General features: G+C 47.1%; 1 protein-coding gene across 1 annotated transcript; it reads left to right on the top strand.

Annotated features, from left to right (window-relative positions):
- Positions 1–9,407: 9,407 nt before the first annotated feature.
- LOC123078821 (glucan endo-1,3-beta-glucosidase 14) lies at positions 9,408–12,592 on the top strand. Its single transcript, XM_044501447.1, has 3 exons — positions 9,408–9,915; positions 11,102–12,135; positions 12,233–12,592. The coding sequence occupies exons 1-3, from the start codon at positions 9,822–9,824 to the stop codon at positions 12,287–12,289; spliced, it is 1,185 nt and encodes a 394-aa protein (XP_044357382.1). The 5' UTR covers positions 9,408–9,821; the 3' UTR covers positions 12,290–12,592.
- The last annotated feature ends 4,425 nt before the right edge of the window (positions 12,593–17,017 follow it).

Below are 17,017 nucleotides of genomic sequence, written 5' to 3'. Positions count from 1 at the left end.
CAGAGATACCTCTCCGTCATACGGAGTGACAAATCCCAGTCTCGATCCGTGCCAACCCAACAGACACTTTCGGAGATACCCGTAGTGCACCTTTATAGTCACCCAGTTACGTTGTGACGTTTGGCACACCCAAAGCACTCCTACGGTATCCGGGAGTTGCACGATCTCATGGTCTAAGGAAAAGATACTTGACATTGGAAAAGCTCTAGCAAACGAAACTACACGATCTTTTATGCTATGCTTAGGATTGGGTCTTGTCCATCACATCATTCTCCTAATGATGTGATCCCGTTATCAATGACATCCAATGTCCATAGTCAGGAAACCATGACTATCTGTTGATCAACGAGCTAGTCAACTAGAGGCTTACTAGGGACAGGTTGTGGTCTATGTATTCACACATGTATCACGATTTCCGGACAATACAATTATAGCATGAATAATAGACAATTACCATGAACAAAGAAATATAATAATAACCATTTATTATTGCCTCTAGGGCATATTTCCAACAGTCTCCCACTTGCACTAGAGTCAATAATCTAGTTACATTGTGATGAATCGAACACCCATTGCGTCCTGGTGTTGATCATGTTTTGCCCTAGGGAGAGGTTTAGTCAACGGATCTGCTACATTCAGGTCCGTGTGTACTTTACAAATATCTATGTCTCCATTTTGAACACTTTCACGAATGGAGTTGAAGCGACGCTTGATATGCCTGGTCTTCCTGTGAAACCTGGGCTCCTTCGCAAGGGCAATAGCTCCAGTGTTGTCACAGAAGAGAGTCATTGGGCCCGACGCATTGGGAATCACCCCTAGGTCGGTAATGAACTCCTTCATCCAGACTGCTTCCTGTGCTGCCTCTGAGGCTGCCATGTACTCCGCTTCACATGTAGATCCCGCCACGACGCTTTGCTTGCAACTGCACCAGCTTACTGCTCCTCTATTCAAAATATACACGTATCCGGTCTGTGACTTCGAGTCATCCAGATCTGTGTCGAAGCTAGCGTCGACGTAACCCTTTACGACGAGCTCTTCGTCACCTCCATAAACGAGAAACATATCCTTAGTCCTCTTCAGGTACTTCAGGATATTCTTGACCGCTGTCCAGTGTTCCTTGCCGGGATTACTTTGGTACCTTCCTACCAAACTTACGGCAAGGTTTATATCAGGTCTGGTACACAGCATGGCATACATAATAGACCCTATGGCCGAGGCATAGGGGATGACACTCATCTGTTCTATATCTTCTGCCGTGGTCGGGCATTGAGCCGTGCTCAATTGCACACCTTGCAATACAGGCAAGAACCCCTTCTTGGACTGATCCATACTGAACTTCTTCAATATCTTGTCAAGGTATGTACTCTGTGAAAGACCAATGAGGCGTCTTGATCTATCTCTATAGATCTTGATGCCTAATATATAAGCAGCTTCTCCAAGGTCCTTCATTGAAAAACACTTATTCAAATAGGCCTTTATACTTTCCAAGAATTCTATATCATTTCCCATCAATAATATGTCATCCACATATAATATGAGAAATGCTACAGAGCTCCCACTCACTTTCTTGTAAACACAGGCTTCTCCATAAGTCTGTGTAAACCCAAACGCTTTGATCATCTCATCAAAGCGAATGTTCCAACTCCGAGATGCTTGCACCAGCCCATAGATTGAGCGCTGGAGCTTGCACACTTTGTTAGCATTCTTAGGATCGACAAAACCTTCCGGCTGCATCATATACAACTCTTCCTTAAGGAAGCCATTAAGGAATGCCGTTTTGACGTCCATCTGCCATATCTCATAATCATAGTATGCGGCAATTGCTAACATGATTCGGACGGACTTCAGCTTCGCTACGGGTGAGAAAGTCTCATCGTAGTCAACCCCTTGAACTTGTCGATAACCCTTAGCGACAAGTCGAGCTTTGTAGATGGTCACATTACCATCTGCGTCCGTCTTCTTCTTAAAGATCCATTTGTTTTCTATGGCTCGCCGCTCATCGGGCAAGTCAGTCAAAGTCCATACTTTGTTTTCATACATGGATTCTATCTCGGATTTCATGGCTTCTAGCCATTTGTCGGAATCCGGGCCCGCCATCGCTTCTTCATAGTTCGAAGGTTCACCGTTGTCTAACAACATGATTTCCAGGACAGGGTTGCCGTACCACTCTGGTGCGGAACGTGTCCTTGTGGACCTACGAAGTTCAGCAACTTGATCTGAAGCTTCATGATCATCATCATTAACTTCCTCCCCAGTCGGTGTAGGCACCACAGGAACATTTTCCCGCGCTGCGCTACTTTCCGGTTCGGAAGGGGTGACTATCACCTCATCAAGTTCCACTTTCCTCCCACTCAATTCTTTCGAGAGAAACTCCTTCTCTAGAAAGGACCCGTTCTTGGCAACGAAGATCTTGCCTTCGGATCTGAGGTAGAAGGTATACCCAATAGTTTCCTTAGGGTATCCTATGAAGACGCATTTTTCCGATTTGGGTTCGAGCTTTTCAGGTTGAAGTTTCTTGACATAAGCATCGCATCCCCAAACTTTTAGAAACGACAGCTTAGGTTTCTTCCCAAACCATAATTCATACGGTGTCGTCTCAACGGATTTAGACGGTGCCCTATTTAAAGTGAATGCGGCAGTCTCTAAAGCATAACCCCAAAATGAGAGCGGTAAATCGGTAAGAGACATCATAGATCGCACCATATCCAATAGAGTGCGATTACGACGTTCGGACACACCATTTCTCTGAGGTGTTCCAGGCGGCGTGAGTTGTGAAACTATTCCACATTTCCTTAAGTGTGTACCAAATTCGTGACTTAAATATTCTCCACCACGATCTGATCGTAAGAATTTTATTTTCCTGTCACGTTGATTCTCGACTTCACTCTGAAATTCCTTGAACTTTTCAAAGGTTTCAGACTTGTGTTTCATTAGGTAGACATACCCATATCTACTTAAATCATCAGTGAGAGTGAGAACATAACGATATCCTCCGCGAGCCTCAACACTCATTGGACCACACACATCGGTATGTATGATTTCCAATAAGTTGGTTGCTCGCTCCATTGTTCCGGAGAACGGAGTCTTGGTCATCTTACCCATGAGGCATGGTTCGCACGTGTCAAATGATTCGTAATCAAGAGACTCCAAAAGTCCATCTGCATGGAGCTTCTTCATGCGCTTGACACCAATGTGACCAAGGCGGCAGTGCCACAAGTATGTGGGACTATCGTTATCAACTTTACATCTTTTGGTATTCACACTATGAACATGTGTAACATCACGTTCGAGATTCATCAAAAATAAACCATTGACCAGCGGGGCATGACCATAAAACATATCTCTCAAATAAATAGAACAACCATTATTCTCGGATTTAAATGAGTAGCCATCTCGAATTAAACGAGATCCAGATACAATGTTCATGCTCAAAGCTGGCACTAAATAACAATTATTGAGGTTTAAAACTAATCCCGTAGGGAGATGCAGAGGTAGCGTGCCGACGGCGATCACATCGACCTTGGAACCATTCCCGACGCGCATCGTCACCTCGTCCTTCGCCAGTCTCCGTTTATTCCGTAGTTCCTGTTTTGAGTTACAAATATGAGCAACCGCACCGGTATCAAATACCCAGGAGCTACTACGAGTACTGGTAAGGTACACATCAATTACTAGTATATCACATATACCTTGGGTGTTGCCGGCCTTCTTCTTGTCCGCTAAGTATTTGGGGCAGTTCCGCTTCCAGTGACCACTTCCCTTGCAATAAAAGCACTCAGTCTCGGGCTTGGGTCCATTCTTTGACTTCTTCCCGGTAACTGGCTTACCGGGCGCGGCAACTCCCTTGCCGTCCTTCTTGAAGTTCTTCTTACCCTTGCCCTTCTTGAACTTAGTGGTTTTATTCACCATCAACACTTGATGTTCTTTTCTGATCTCTACCTCAGCTGATTTCAGCATTGAATATACCTCGGGAATGGTCTTTTCCATCCCCTGCATATTGTAGTTCATCACAAAGCTCTTGTAGCTTGGTGGAAGCGACTGGAGGATTCTGTCAATGACCGCGTCATCCGGGAGATTAACTCCCAGCTGAGACAAGCGGTTGTGCAACCCAGACATTCTGAGTATGTGCTCACTAACAGAACTGTTCTCCTCCATTTTACAGCTGAAGAACTTGTCGGAGACATCATATCTCTCGACCCGGGCATGAGCTTGAAAAACCAGTTTCAGCTCCTCGAACATCTCATATGCTCCATGTTTCTCAAAACGCTTTTGGAGACCCGGTTCTAAGCTGTAAAGCATGCCGCACTGAACGAGGGAGTAATCATCAGCACGCTGCTGCCAAGCGTTCATAACGTCTTGGTTCTCAGGGATTGGTGCTTCACCTAGCGGTGCTTCTAAGACATAATCTTTCTTGGCTGCTATGAGGATGATCCTCAGGTTCCGGACCCAGTCCGTATAGTTGCTGCCATCATCTTTCAGCTTGGTTTTCTCTAGGAACGCGTTGAAATTGAGGACAACGTGGGCCATTTGATCTACAATACATAGTGTAAAGATTTAGACTAAGTTCATGATAATTAAGTTCATATAATCAAATTATTTAATGAACTCCCACTCAGATAGACATCCCTCTAGTCATCTAAGTGAAACATGATCCGAATTCGACTAGGCCGTGTCCGATCATCACGTGAGACGGACTAGTCAAGATCGGTGAACATCTCCATGTTGATCGTATCTTCTATACGACTCATGCTCGACCTTTCGGTCCTCCGTGTTCCGAGGCCATGTCTGTACATGCTAGGCTCGTCAAGTGAACCTAAGTGTATTGCGTGTGTTCCGAGGCCATGTCTGTACATGCTAGGCTCGTCAACACCCGTTGTATTCGAACGTTAGAATCTATCACACCCGATCATCACGTGGTGCTTCGAAACAACGAACCTTCGCAACGGTGCACAGTTAGGGTGAACACTTTCTTGAAATTATTATAAGGGATCATCCTACTTGCTACCGTCGTTCTAAGCAAATAAGATGCAAAAACATGATAAACATCACATGCAATCAAATAGTGACATGATATGGCCAATATCATCATGCTCCTTTGATCTCCATCTTCGGGGCACCATGATCATCTTTGTCACCGGCATGACACCATGATCTCCATCATCATGATCTCCATCATTGTGTCTTCATGAAGTCGTCACGCCAACGATTACTTCTACTTCTATGGCTAACGCGTTTAGCAATAAAGTAAAGTAATTTACATGGCGTTTATTTAATGACACGCAGGTCATACAAAATAATAAAGACAACTCCTATGGCTCCTGCCGGTTGTCATACTCATCGACATGCAAGTCGTGATTCCTATTACAAGAATATGATCAATCTCATACATCACATATATCATTCATCACATCTTCTGGCCATATCACATCACATAGCACTTGCTGCAAAAACAAGTTAGACGTCCTCTAATTGTTGTTGCAAGTTTTTACGTGGTTTGTAGGTTTCTAGCAAGAACGTTTCTTACCTACGTATGACCACAACGTGATTTGCCAATTTCTATTTACCCTTCATAAGGACCCTTTTCATCGAATCCGTTCCGACTAAAGTAGGAGAGACAGACACCCGCTAGCCACCTTATGCAACTTGTGCATGTCAGTCGGTGGAACCAGTCTCACGTAAGCGTACGTGTAAGGTCGGTCCGGGCCGCTTCATCCTACAATGCCGCCGAAACAAGAAACGACTAGTAGCGGCAAGAAGAATTGGCAAACTCAACGCCCACAACTGCTTTGTGTTCTACTCGTGCATAGTAACTACGCATAGGCCTGGCTCATGATGCCACTGTTGGGAATCGTAGCATAATTTTAAAATTTTCCTACGTTCACCAAGATGCATCTATGGAGTATACTAGCAACGAGGGGAAGGGAGTGCATCTACATACCCTTGTAGATCGCGAGCGGAAGCGTTCCAATGAACGTGGATGACGGAGTCGTACTCGCCGTGATCCAAATCACCGATGACCGAGTGCCGAACGGACGGCACCTCCGCGTTCAACACACGTACGGTGCAGCGACGTCTCCTCCTTCTTGATCCAGCAAGGGGGAAGGAGAGGTTGATGGAGATCCAGCAGCACGACGGCGTGGTGGTGGATGTAGCGGGTCTCGTGCAGGGCTTCGCCGAGCTTCTACGAGAGAGAGAGAGGTGTTGCAGGGGAGGAGGGAGGCGCCCAAGGCTGTTGTGTGCTGCCCTCCCTCCCCCCCTTTATATAGGCCCCCTGGGGGGGCGCCGGCCCTGGAGATCAGATCCAAGGGGGGGCGGCGGCCAAGTGGGGGGGAAGGGGTGCCTTGCCCCCCAAGGCAAGGGGGAACTCCCCCCCCTAGGGTTCCCAACCCTAGGCGCATGGGGGGAGGCCCAAGGGGGGCGCCCCAGCCCACTAGGGGCTGGTTCCCTTCCACTTTCAGCCCACGGGGCCCTCCGGGACAGGTGGCCCCACCCGGTGGACCCCCGGGACCCTTCCGGTGGTCCCGGTACAATACCGATAACCCCCGAAACTTTCCCGGTGGCCGAAACTGGACTTCCTATATATAATTCTTCACCTCCGGACCATTCCGGAACCTCTCGTGACGTCCGGGATCTCATCCGGGACTCCGAACAACTTTCGGGTTTCCGCATACATATATCTCTACAACCCTAGCGTCACCGGACCTTAAGTGTGTAGACCCTACGGGTTCGGGAGACATGCAGACATGACCGAGACGCCTCTCCGGTCAATAACCAACAGCGGGATCTGGATACCCATGTTGGCTCCCACATGTTCCACGATGATCTCATCGGATGAACCACGGTGTCGAGGATTCAATCAATCCCGTATACAATTCCCTTTGTCAATCGGTATGTTACTTGCCCGAGATTCGATCGTCGGTATCCCAATACCTTGTTCAATCTCGTTACCGGCAAGTCTCTTTACTCGTACCGCAATGCATGATCCCGTGACTAACGCCTTAGTCACATTGAGCTCATTATGATGATGCATTACCGAGTGGGCCCAGAGATACCTCTCCGTCATACGGAGTGACAAATCCCAGTCTCGATCCGTGCCAACCCAACAGACACTTTCGGAGATACCCGTAGTGCACCTTTATAGTCACCCAGTTACGTTGTGACGTTTGGCACACCCAAAGCACTCCTACGGTATCCGGGAGTTGCACGATCTCATGGTCTAAGGAAAAGATACTTGACATTGGAAAAGCTCTAGCAAACGAAACTACACGATCTTTTATGCTATGCTTAGGATTGGGTCTTGTCCATCACATCATTCTCCTAATGATGTGATCCCGTTATCAATGACATCCAATGTCCATAGTCAGGAAACCGTGACTATCTGTTGATCAACGAGCTAGTCAACTAGAGGCTTACTAGGGACAGGTTGTGGTCTATGTATTCACACATGTATCACGATTTCCGGACAATACAATTATAGCATGAATAATAGACAATTACCATGAACAAAGAAATATAATAATAACCATTTATTATTGCCTCTAGGGCATATTTCCAACAGGCGCCCCCTTATTCGCCCCATATTTGGGCTGGATATGGGGGTGCCGGTCGGTCCGGGAGTTTGAGGCCCGTTTAGGGAGCCCGTCTGGGTCAAAATATCATGACCGGACAGTGACCGGGCAGCCCACCCAGGCGTATGAGGCGGGTTTGAGGCGCCCGACTGTAGATGCTCTTAGGGCATCTCCAACACCGACCCGCAAACCTCCTGTATCAGTCCGGATCACTATTCGGACCGCAAAAACCATGCAACGCGGTCATGCAGCGGTCCGCGGCGTGGTTCAGACGCGTTTTCTCCCGCAAACCGAAGACAAACACGAGGAGGTTTGCGGGAGTCCGGACTACTATCATGCCCGCTTCTGACCGCCCTGGCCCACCAAAAACGTCTTCCCCTCCCACGCGCGCTTCCCGAAATCATGTCGCTTAGAGCGCGCCGCTTCACATTGAAGGCGGCTCAGGGCGGACGTGACCTCTCACTGCCTACGCCATTGAAGCGGCACGCAGGCTGAGGGCGCCGCCTGCTGCACGTCCGGCTGAACACGCATCCTTGCTGCATTCAAACGCCTCCATTAAACCCACGTGGAAGCCGAAATAACTACTCCGGCCACACGTCCGTTCACGAGCGTGTCGGCATTAAACGCAACACCAGGCAAGGTCCTCTCGTCCGCCCTCTATTTAAACGAGGCCAGATGCCGAGCAAGAATCGCACCACTCTGCCGCTCCCCATCTCCTCCTTCCACCATTTTCTCCACTCTTTCGATGGCATCTGATGAGCAGGAAGAGCAGTTCTCCGGCATAAAAGTCGGCTGGATGGCCCGCCGAGCCTGGTGGATACGAGCGAGGCAACTCGCTGCTCCATCTCCCTCGCAGATCCGATTGGTCATGAACATCGTAAGGTGCTGCTCTTCGCGAATGGACAGGGGCCCTCTGCTTCCCATCTCACCTCCCGGAACTCCGGTTGTCAACGCGCGTAGCCGCGCCAAGCAGGCAGAGAAAGAAGCTAGTTGCGCGAATGTCGACTAGGTTGCAGCCAGTACGTCGACCGCCATCATCGAGCAGAAGTAGAACACGGGAGGCCGCCGCCGCTTGGGTCCTAGAAAGGTCACCGTCGGTGACCTATCCTGTTCTTCTTTATCTCAGGCCATGCTGGGCACCCGTCTGAACTCCACGGAAGCACCCTTCTCCTTCGGCTGAAGCATCCTCTTTGCCACTATGATGAGCGGCGCAGCCGGACATAGGGAAGATACGGGGGAAGAATATGCCTCCGGGAGTCCCGACAGTCCGGTTAGCGGGCTGCCGGACATGGGAAAGACAAACGGATCAGCTTGGGTTGGCCGTGGACTAGTGTAGTGTATCCGTGTGGTGGGAGTGGAGGCCCGCGCAATCGTACATGCACATAGTTTTACATTTTTACTTGAAAATATGTCCAAAATGTAACCGTTTTCATTCGATTTGTATGAACTACGTCATGATTTGAAATCTGGGCTTGTTTGCATAAATTTCGTTCGGTTTGTTGAAGATGAATTTAAAATGCATGCGGCTACAACTGGACGGTGGTTTTCCGCATCAATGTATGCGGAGTCCACGGACGGATATCGAAGGAAATTTACATGTAGATGCCCTTAGTTTTTTCGTGCCAGATGCAGCATGTGAAGGACGCTCAGTTGCTCACACATCTTCTTGGTGCAGCCCATGTTTTCACTTCACCAGAGCCCAACAACCATGCATTGGCACTGCAAGCAGCAGCGCAACGCAAATAAGCGAACGGGGTCGTTGAAAAGCTTTGGACAGACAGTACGTGCCGTCCAGCTCGGCTTCCACCGTGCCTCCCACCGGCAGCATAACACCGTGCTCCTGCAGCTGCGACCTGAAAGAGACGGAAGACCGGTCAGAGATCCGCAGCCGACGACGCACACTGTCATGTCCTTCTTACGCTCGGCTTCCACCGTGCTTCCCACCGGCACCGGCACGCACAAGTCAAGCCACACCACCACCTGCTAGCTTCTCAACATTGCAGCAGAGCATGCTTCCTAGCCCCCCTTCCGCTGCTTAAATACTAGGCCATTGGTGAACCCTACGCCAGTCCATTCGCGCGCGTGATCCAAGAAGAACACAAGCCAACGGGCACACGCACAGATACGGCGAACGGTGAAGCCTGGCCGTGGAGGCCTTGCTAGCTTTTGCTCTCCACCTAGCTTCTTCTGCCCGCTTGGCTCTTCTCCCTGGACTGGTCAGGGGCCCGGTACGCGCGCGGCTGGATCCGAAGGATGGCGGCGGCATCAGCTCGGGAGCCGTCGAGAGCAGCTTCCCCCGTTGCTACGGCTGCCGGAGTACTCCTGGCCCTCGCCGTCCTCCTCACAGGTGAGTTCCAACTGTCTGCGTGCGCTGCCAACCCCAGTATAGTCCGAGCTCTAGAGAGCTCGTACGTACGCGTCGTCACAATGGCCGTCCATTCCCTGCTTCTGTGCTCTGTTCTTTCAATTCTATCGTCGGTCATCTTCTGTGTCGACTGCTCATATATATTTATTTTCCCTGTGCGTGCAAAGAGCATTTTACTATTTACAAGAAGAAAATAAATAAACGGGCTGTCGTTTTGCAAGTCGTTAGTACCAACTTCTGATCAGTGGTTGCATTTGCTGGAATTGCCATTGATTATCTGGTAGGTGCATCTGCTGAGATTAAGCATGTCTAGGTGTTGGTGGTTCTGGCTACTGCACAGCTGAGCCGACATGGCGCCCCTATCTTGGCGTTCCATGCCGCAAGTAATGCACTGCCCACTGCGGCGACAAAAAGTATGAACTTTAAATGATACGCTGCGAAAAATAATGATACGCTGAGATTTGTTATTCGACAAAAAACAAAACGTATCAGCTTTCACTCACTCTTCACAAGCATATAGGAATAGGAGTATGATAAGCGTTGGCATTTCCATTGTTTTCTCTCCCAATTTCGCGCATCTGACGATCTGGTCCTGAGCTGTGCTTGCTTTCTCCACAAAGTTTCTCCGCAAAGGCTGCCTTTCATCATTTCTTATTCCGCAGTCTGCAGCTAATTAAATTAAGTTTAGCATGCTCGCAACTTGGGCGATACTTGAAAGTAAAGGGTTCGCCACTTCGCCAGTAATGCACGTGGAATTTTGGAATAATTGGATTTTAGTATGGTGGTGTTACTGTGTTAGTTATTGGTAGGGTTCAGCCACGCCACTTGACCATGTGGTCCAGTGAAATCTTGCTTCCATTGGATCACGCACCCCCTCGATTTCCATCTGAATGTAACTGTATGCTTGTATTATTATATTACCTATAGATTGCTTTTCTTTTGTTCCGATCACCTTGCACTGATGGCATACGGTATGGGTTCGTGCTGGCTACACAAGCACGCTTGGTAACTGACACACTGATAAATCGCTATGTTCTTATGGCAATTATGAAAAATTATGGAGAAAATGAATCAAATGAATGGATTTCACATTCACAGCGATAGTACCGATCGCCGTGTATGTAGAAAATGACTGATGGATGACACGGAACAACGATTAATTTTGCAGAGGAGGTGATTGTGGCGGATGCCCTGTCCATCGGCGTCAACTACGGGCAGATCGCCAACAACCTCCCTGCGCCGGGACGGGTGTCGACGCTGCTCCGGTCGATCAAGATCAGCAAGGTGAAGCTCTACGACGCCGACCCGCACGTCCTGCGCGCGTTCCTCGGCACGGGCGTCGAGTTCGTGATCGGCATCGGCAACGAGCACGTCCCGGCGATGGTGAGCTCCACGGTGGCGCAGGCGTGGCTCCAGCAGCACGTGGTGCCGCACCTCCACGCCGGCGCGCGCATCACCTGCATCACCGTCGGCAACGAGGCGTTCAAGGGCAACGACACCGCCCTGCAGGCCAGCCTCCTGCCCGCCATGCACTCAGTGCACCAGGCGCTCGGGGCGCTCGGCCTGCAGGGCCGCGTGAACGTGACCACCGCGCACTCGCTGGACATCATGGGCGTCTCCTACCCGCCCTCCGCCGGCGCGTTCGCCCCGGGCGCCGTGCCGCACCTGCAGCCGTTCCTCAAGTTCCTGTCGGCGACGAGGGCCCCGTTCCTGATCAACTGCTACCCGTTCTTCGCCTACAAGGACGACCCGGCGCGCGTGCCGCTGGACTACGTGCTCTTCCAGCCCAACGCCGGCGTCACCGACCCCAACACGGGGCTCAACTACGACAACATGCTGTACGCGCAGGTGGACGCCGTCTACTCGGCGATCAAGGCGCTGGGGCACACGGACGTGGACGTCAAGGTCTCCGAGACCGGGTGGCCGTCCCGGGGCGACCCCGACGAGGTGGGCGCCACGCCGCAGCACGCCGGGACCTACATCGGGAACCTGCTGAGGAGGATAGAGATGAAGCAGGGCACGCCGCTGCGGCCGGCGGTGCCCATCGACGTCTACGTCTTCGCGCTCTTCAACGAGAACCTCAAGCCCGGCCCGGCGTCGGAGCGGAACTACGGGCTGTTCTACCCCGACGGCACGCCGGTCTACAACGTCGGCCTGCGCGGCTACCTCCCGCCCATGGCGGATTCACAAGGAGCACGGCAGGTACGGTTTCTTGATTCACTTGCTCGATCAGCACATGTTCATATGCATTTACATAGAGAGACCGTGACAAGCCAGCACTTGGGTTGTGTTTACGCAGGCGGTTCATGTGATTCTACTCATCGCCATCGCGACGGTCGCTTTTGCCTTGTCCTGACAGTATCCTGAAGGGTTATGGCGCGCTGTGATTGAACAGAGCTGAGCCAAAGTGCATCAACTCCTTGAAAGAAGACAGCATGATCATTCTCTTGGGTTATGCATAAAACTGGCCCTCTCCTCCCCGATAAAAATCCCCCTCTTTTTGTGGTGTAGAACTGATGTATTTTGGCAATGCCATTCATTGCCATCCGGATGTGCTCTGGTGGCCTTCAGAATTTGCAAGTTGCTTCTTATTCACTTTAGATTAGCTCTAACCGAAGCTTGGACGTCATTAACTCAATAAGTAGTACTACTTCTATTTTGTCCTGCCAATGGAGAAACAATAGTGCAGACATGTTTTTCTTGAAACTAAAGATTTGTCTTCTCCATTAATTAAGAAAAATGTGACAAGGTTTTAACGAAAAGGAACATCAAAACACAAGAGAGAAGTCCATAATATAATCCTGAATTCTTCAATTTCTCTAAGATTCAACCCCGACATCTAAAATCGGATAAGATTCAACTCTAAACTATCAAAACCGGCTACGACTCAACCCTTCTCTCCCGTGACCCTGGTTTTGACCCGTTGACCGTTGAGTAAGCAGCCATGTCAGCATTTTGGCAGTCCAGGCAAAAAATGAAATTCAATGCTATTCTTGATTTTGTCAGGTAAAAAATGTCTGAAAGTTTTCCATAATGATCAATATATTTTTATATTTAACAAAATGTTTTAACAAATACAAATAGTTTCATTTTTTGGACAAAATTTGACCAAAATTGTGGCTCAAAATGCAATTTCAAGGTATTTATTATTCTATACCTAATAATAAAAGGGCTATTGCTTCTGGCGATACGTCACGGAAATTGCCCCCCTAAATTGTAAGATATTACCCAACAATGCCACCTACTCCCTCCGTCCCATAATATAAGGGTGTTTGAGCGCACTAGTGATAAAAACGCTCTTATATTATGCTCTTATATTATGGGACGTAGGGAGTATAATTGATAAATAACGTTTTACACAGGGGAATCCCTTGTCTGGGCCGGCCCATGCAGTAGGGACCTCCTATACTACTACAGTCTGCGCGCTGGCAGAAGACGCAGCGTGCCCGTTTGGGCCGGCCCATGTCTGAGCGGCCTCTTTTTATTTTCTTTCTTTTTTTTGGTTTTTTCCTACTCTAAATAATTTGAGACTTCAAAAACATTCCAAAAACTGAAAGAATGATAATTTTAAAATAAAATATTTAATAAGTCATAAAATGTTTGTGGATTCATAAAATATTCACAGTTTTTAAAAAATGTTAGCTTATTCAAAAGAAACTCAAAAATTTAAAAACAAATGTTTGGAAATCAAAAAATGTGGAAGGCAGGCCTGCTCGACATCGGGTCATCCACGGCAACCTCCTGCCATCAAATGAAGATCTCGCCATTGCCACCATCATCCTCATGTTCATAAATTTTTAAAAGTTCATGTAATGAAAAAATATTAATGAAATTGAGAAAAAATTTGCCAATTCAAAAAATGTGCATGAATGAAAAAATATCCGAAAAAATAAAAAATTGTCTGTAACTTACAATTTTTTATTCATTCATAAAATGTTCGCTGATTCAAAAAATGATCATGCATTTCAAAAAATGTTCATGAATTTCAAAAATTGTTCCACCAATTTCCCAAAAAATATTCGTCGATCCTATAAATGTTTGCATGTTCAAGAAAATTGTTTCAAAAAATATTCACATTTTTATTTTTTTGCAAATAGTATAAAACGTTCATGAATTATAAAAATGTTCTTGATTTTAGAAAATGTTCATAAATTGGTAAAAGTGTTCATGAATTTGAAAAATGTTCATGAATTCTAAAAAATGTTCATTATTTCAAAAATTATTCATGATTTCATGAAATTAAGAGTGATAGTGTATCTCGGTGATGTAGCAAAATGTGATCATGGCCATTGGAGATTATGATTTTTTCCCTTGCAACGCATGGACCCTTTTGGTAGTAAAGAGTAAAATACACCGGAGGTCCTAAAAGTATTCTAAGTGTGTCAAGTAGGTCCTAAATTTTTTAAAATCGTTCATTGCGGGGTCCTATATGTGTATTTTACCCGTGACTTTTAGGACCTAATTGACACACTTGGAATACATTTAGGAGCCATGGTGAAGGACTTGCACACATTTACGATCCGCGGTGAACGATTTCAAACTTTTAGGACCTACTTGACGCACTTGAAATACTTTTTAGGACCTATAGTGTATTTTACTCTGAAAGTTTCCTAGAATGATTAGCATACTACTATTGTTTTAGAGAATTGTTTCAATTTTTTATGGTTTTTTTGGACAAAATTTGACCAAAACAAAATGTAATTCTAGGTTAATTTTGAACCTCTTGGCAAAAAATATGAAACTTTCTTAGAATGATCAGTACAATATATTTTTGTATTTTTTATAATTATCTAAAAAAGTCTGGTACTTTATTTTCTCCTCAAATTTGACAACCAATGGGGCTGAAAATGTAATTTTAGATTAATTTTAAATCTTTTTGGCAAAAAACACTAAAGTGGTTGTTAACTGGACATTTAATGGGTCAAAATCAGGCCTACTCAGCGAAAACCAGGTTCAGCGGAGAGAAGGGTTGAATCCTGGCTAGTTTGGATAGTTCATGATTGAATCTTAGACAACCCTAAGAGGAGTAATGCTAGACTCACAGAGAGAAGGATTATGGGATTCACGGACTAGCAGGAGTGGAAGAATAGGATTGTAGATGGGGAGCAAGATGCCTACCCCCCCCCCCTCGAGGGGGGGGGGGGCTGAAATTCAGGGCGGGGTTATATTTAGAGAAAAATCCGTAAAAAGCCCCGTAATAATCCGTGCATGTAGGATTATTGACCAAGAGTTCAAGATTGTAATATGGACCTCTCTCAAAAAACAAAGGAAATTGCTCTTGAAATATTTATATTACAGAAATGTTTAGCTCCGGCAATTGCCCAATGCTTAGCCTCCCTCTTAATGTTTACAACTTACACAACGAGCAAATAATACAATTAGGACACCCATGCTTCTTCAAACTATCGGTAGTGCACATCCTATCGTGAATGACTAACCATGTGAATACCTGACCTTTACGCGGGGAATTCATGGAGGTAAGCATGCCCCCCAAAAATTGAGCTTGGTATGCCAAAGTTACATAGTGTTCCCCAATTACCAAAAATTTGCAAGTTATGTTGGCCGGGGCTTCCTCATTTAGGTGGATTTGATCAAGGGGAGCACACAGCTCCACAGAAATGGGCGACGTGAGCCCAAGTTAGGCCGTTGCTCATGTGAAATGTTTTTATCCAAGCATTTTTCAACTAAGCCTTGCCTAACATGCCATTTCTTCCTAGTTGAGATCTAAAAAAGGAACATCCTTTTTTTTAACCATACAATCATGGAGATTCCCTAAAGGGGCCTTCTTAGCATAGCCTATGATGATGGTTGTTAAGGCATCCCCAATTTGAACGCCCAAACCTCCTCTATATGTTTGGATCGTACGATCCATACACTTTTAGACTTACAATGCGGACACCCATTTTGTGCTGGACCGGTTTGGACATCTAAAATCCACCTAGTCCAGCCCCAAATCGAGGGGAGCTCGGGGGGGGGGGGGGGGGGGGGGGTTAAACGTCCGCAAAGTCAGACTCCGGCATCCTGGTCCCACCCAAAAATCCACCTGGCTCAGTGCTCAGCCTACTCGCTTAGATGCCCGGCCGGCGCTGGCCGACGAGCCTACCACAGCCATTAAAGCCGCCACGCGACCCCCCCCCCCCAAACCCCCCCCCCCCCCCCCCCCCCCCCCCACCCCAACCCTAGCCTTCACCCTGTTTCTTTTCCTCATTCTTTTCGTGTTGCAGGACATCGATCATCAAAGCCCCGGTGTCGGTTAGGCCAGCCTAGGGCGGTCCCTCCAAGGCGTGTGAGGTTTCTGGTTTTCACGATACATAGTCGGCGTACCGCGCTTGAGGACAGGGACATGTTTGTACGCGAACACATCCATGCATCAGAGTTCTTCCTTCCTCCCTGCAGACCCCACAGCACCACCCTCATTTTTTATTACTCCTCCGAGCCACTCATCTTCCTAGATCTGGCGGCGACAGAACGTTTGGTTCCCGAACCAAAGATGAGGAACGAACGTTATATTAGAACCTTTTCTGTTTCTTAACAGATGATCAATTACTCTGTTGATAGTTGTTACACGTGACAAATTTTAGGTGTGGTCCTTCTATGCTATCACACCATAAACATAATCTACAAATTTTGAAGCAACTAAACCATACGTAGCTATGGAATATTGTACCACTAAAACGTTTGTACTTTTGTTTTGAACGTTTGGTGGTAGAATGGATACATTATTTTCACGTCAGAGTTTAGGTGGCCCAATCATCAAAGTTCAGGGATTAATTCAGATTTTTTAGTTAACAAAACATATTAGCCCATTATTCACCTTTTAGAGATATACAAGTATGTGAATGACAGAACGCCTACCTTTTCCTAACAGAAAAAAAACTCAACACTGCAGAATATAAAAGTGAGTGCCACATAATAAATAAACAAACGAAGTCATGTACTCCAATTAAGCTGTTTTCTTTCTAGAGCAAACAATGTACTCCCTCTGTAAACTAATATAAGAGCGTTTAGATCACTAAAGTAGTTATCTAAATGCTCTTATATTAGTTTACGGAGGGAGTACATCGGAGTCGTCAGTAGTCACCTC

The sequence above is a fragment of the Triticum aestivum genome, chromosome 3D (assembly GCF_018294505.1).
Source record: "Triticum aestivum cultivar Chinese Spring chromosome 3D, IWGSC CS RefSeq v2.1, whole genome shotgun sequence".
Taxonomy (NCBI): Eukaryota; Viridiplantae; Streptophyta; class Magnoliopsida; order Poales; family Poaceae; genus Triticum; species Triticum aestivum.
This window is presented reverse-complemented; position numbering and strand designations above follow the sequence as displayed.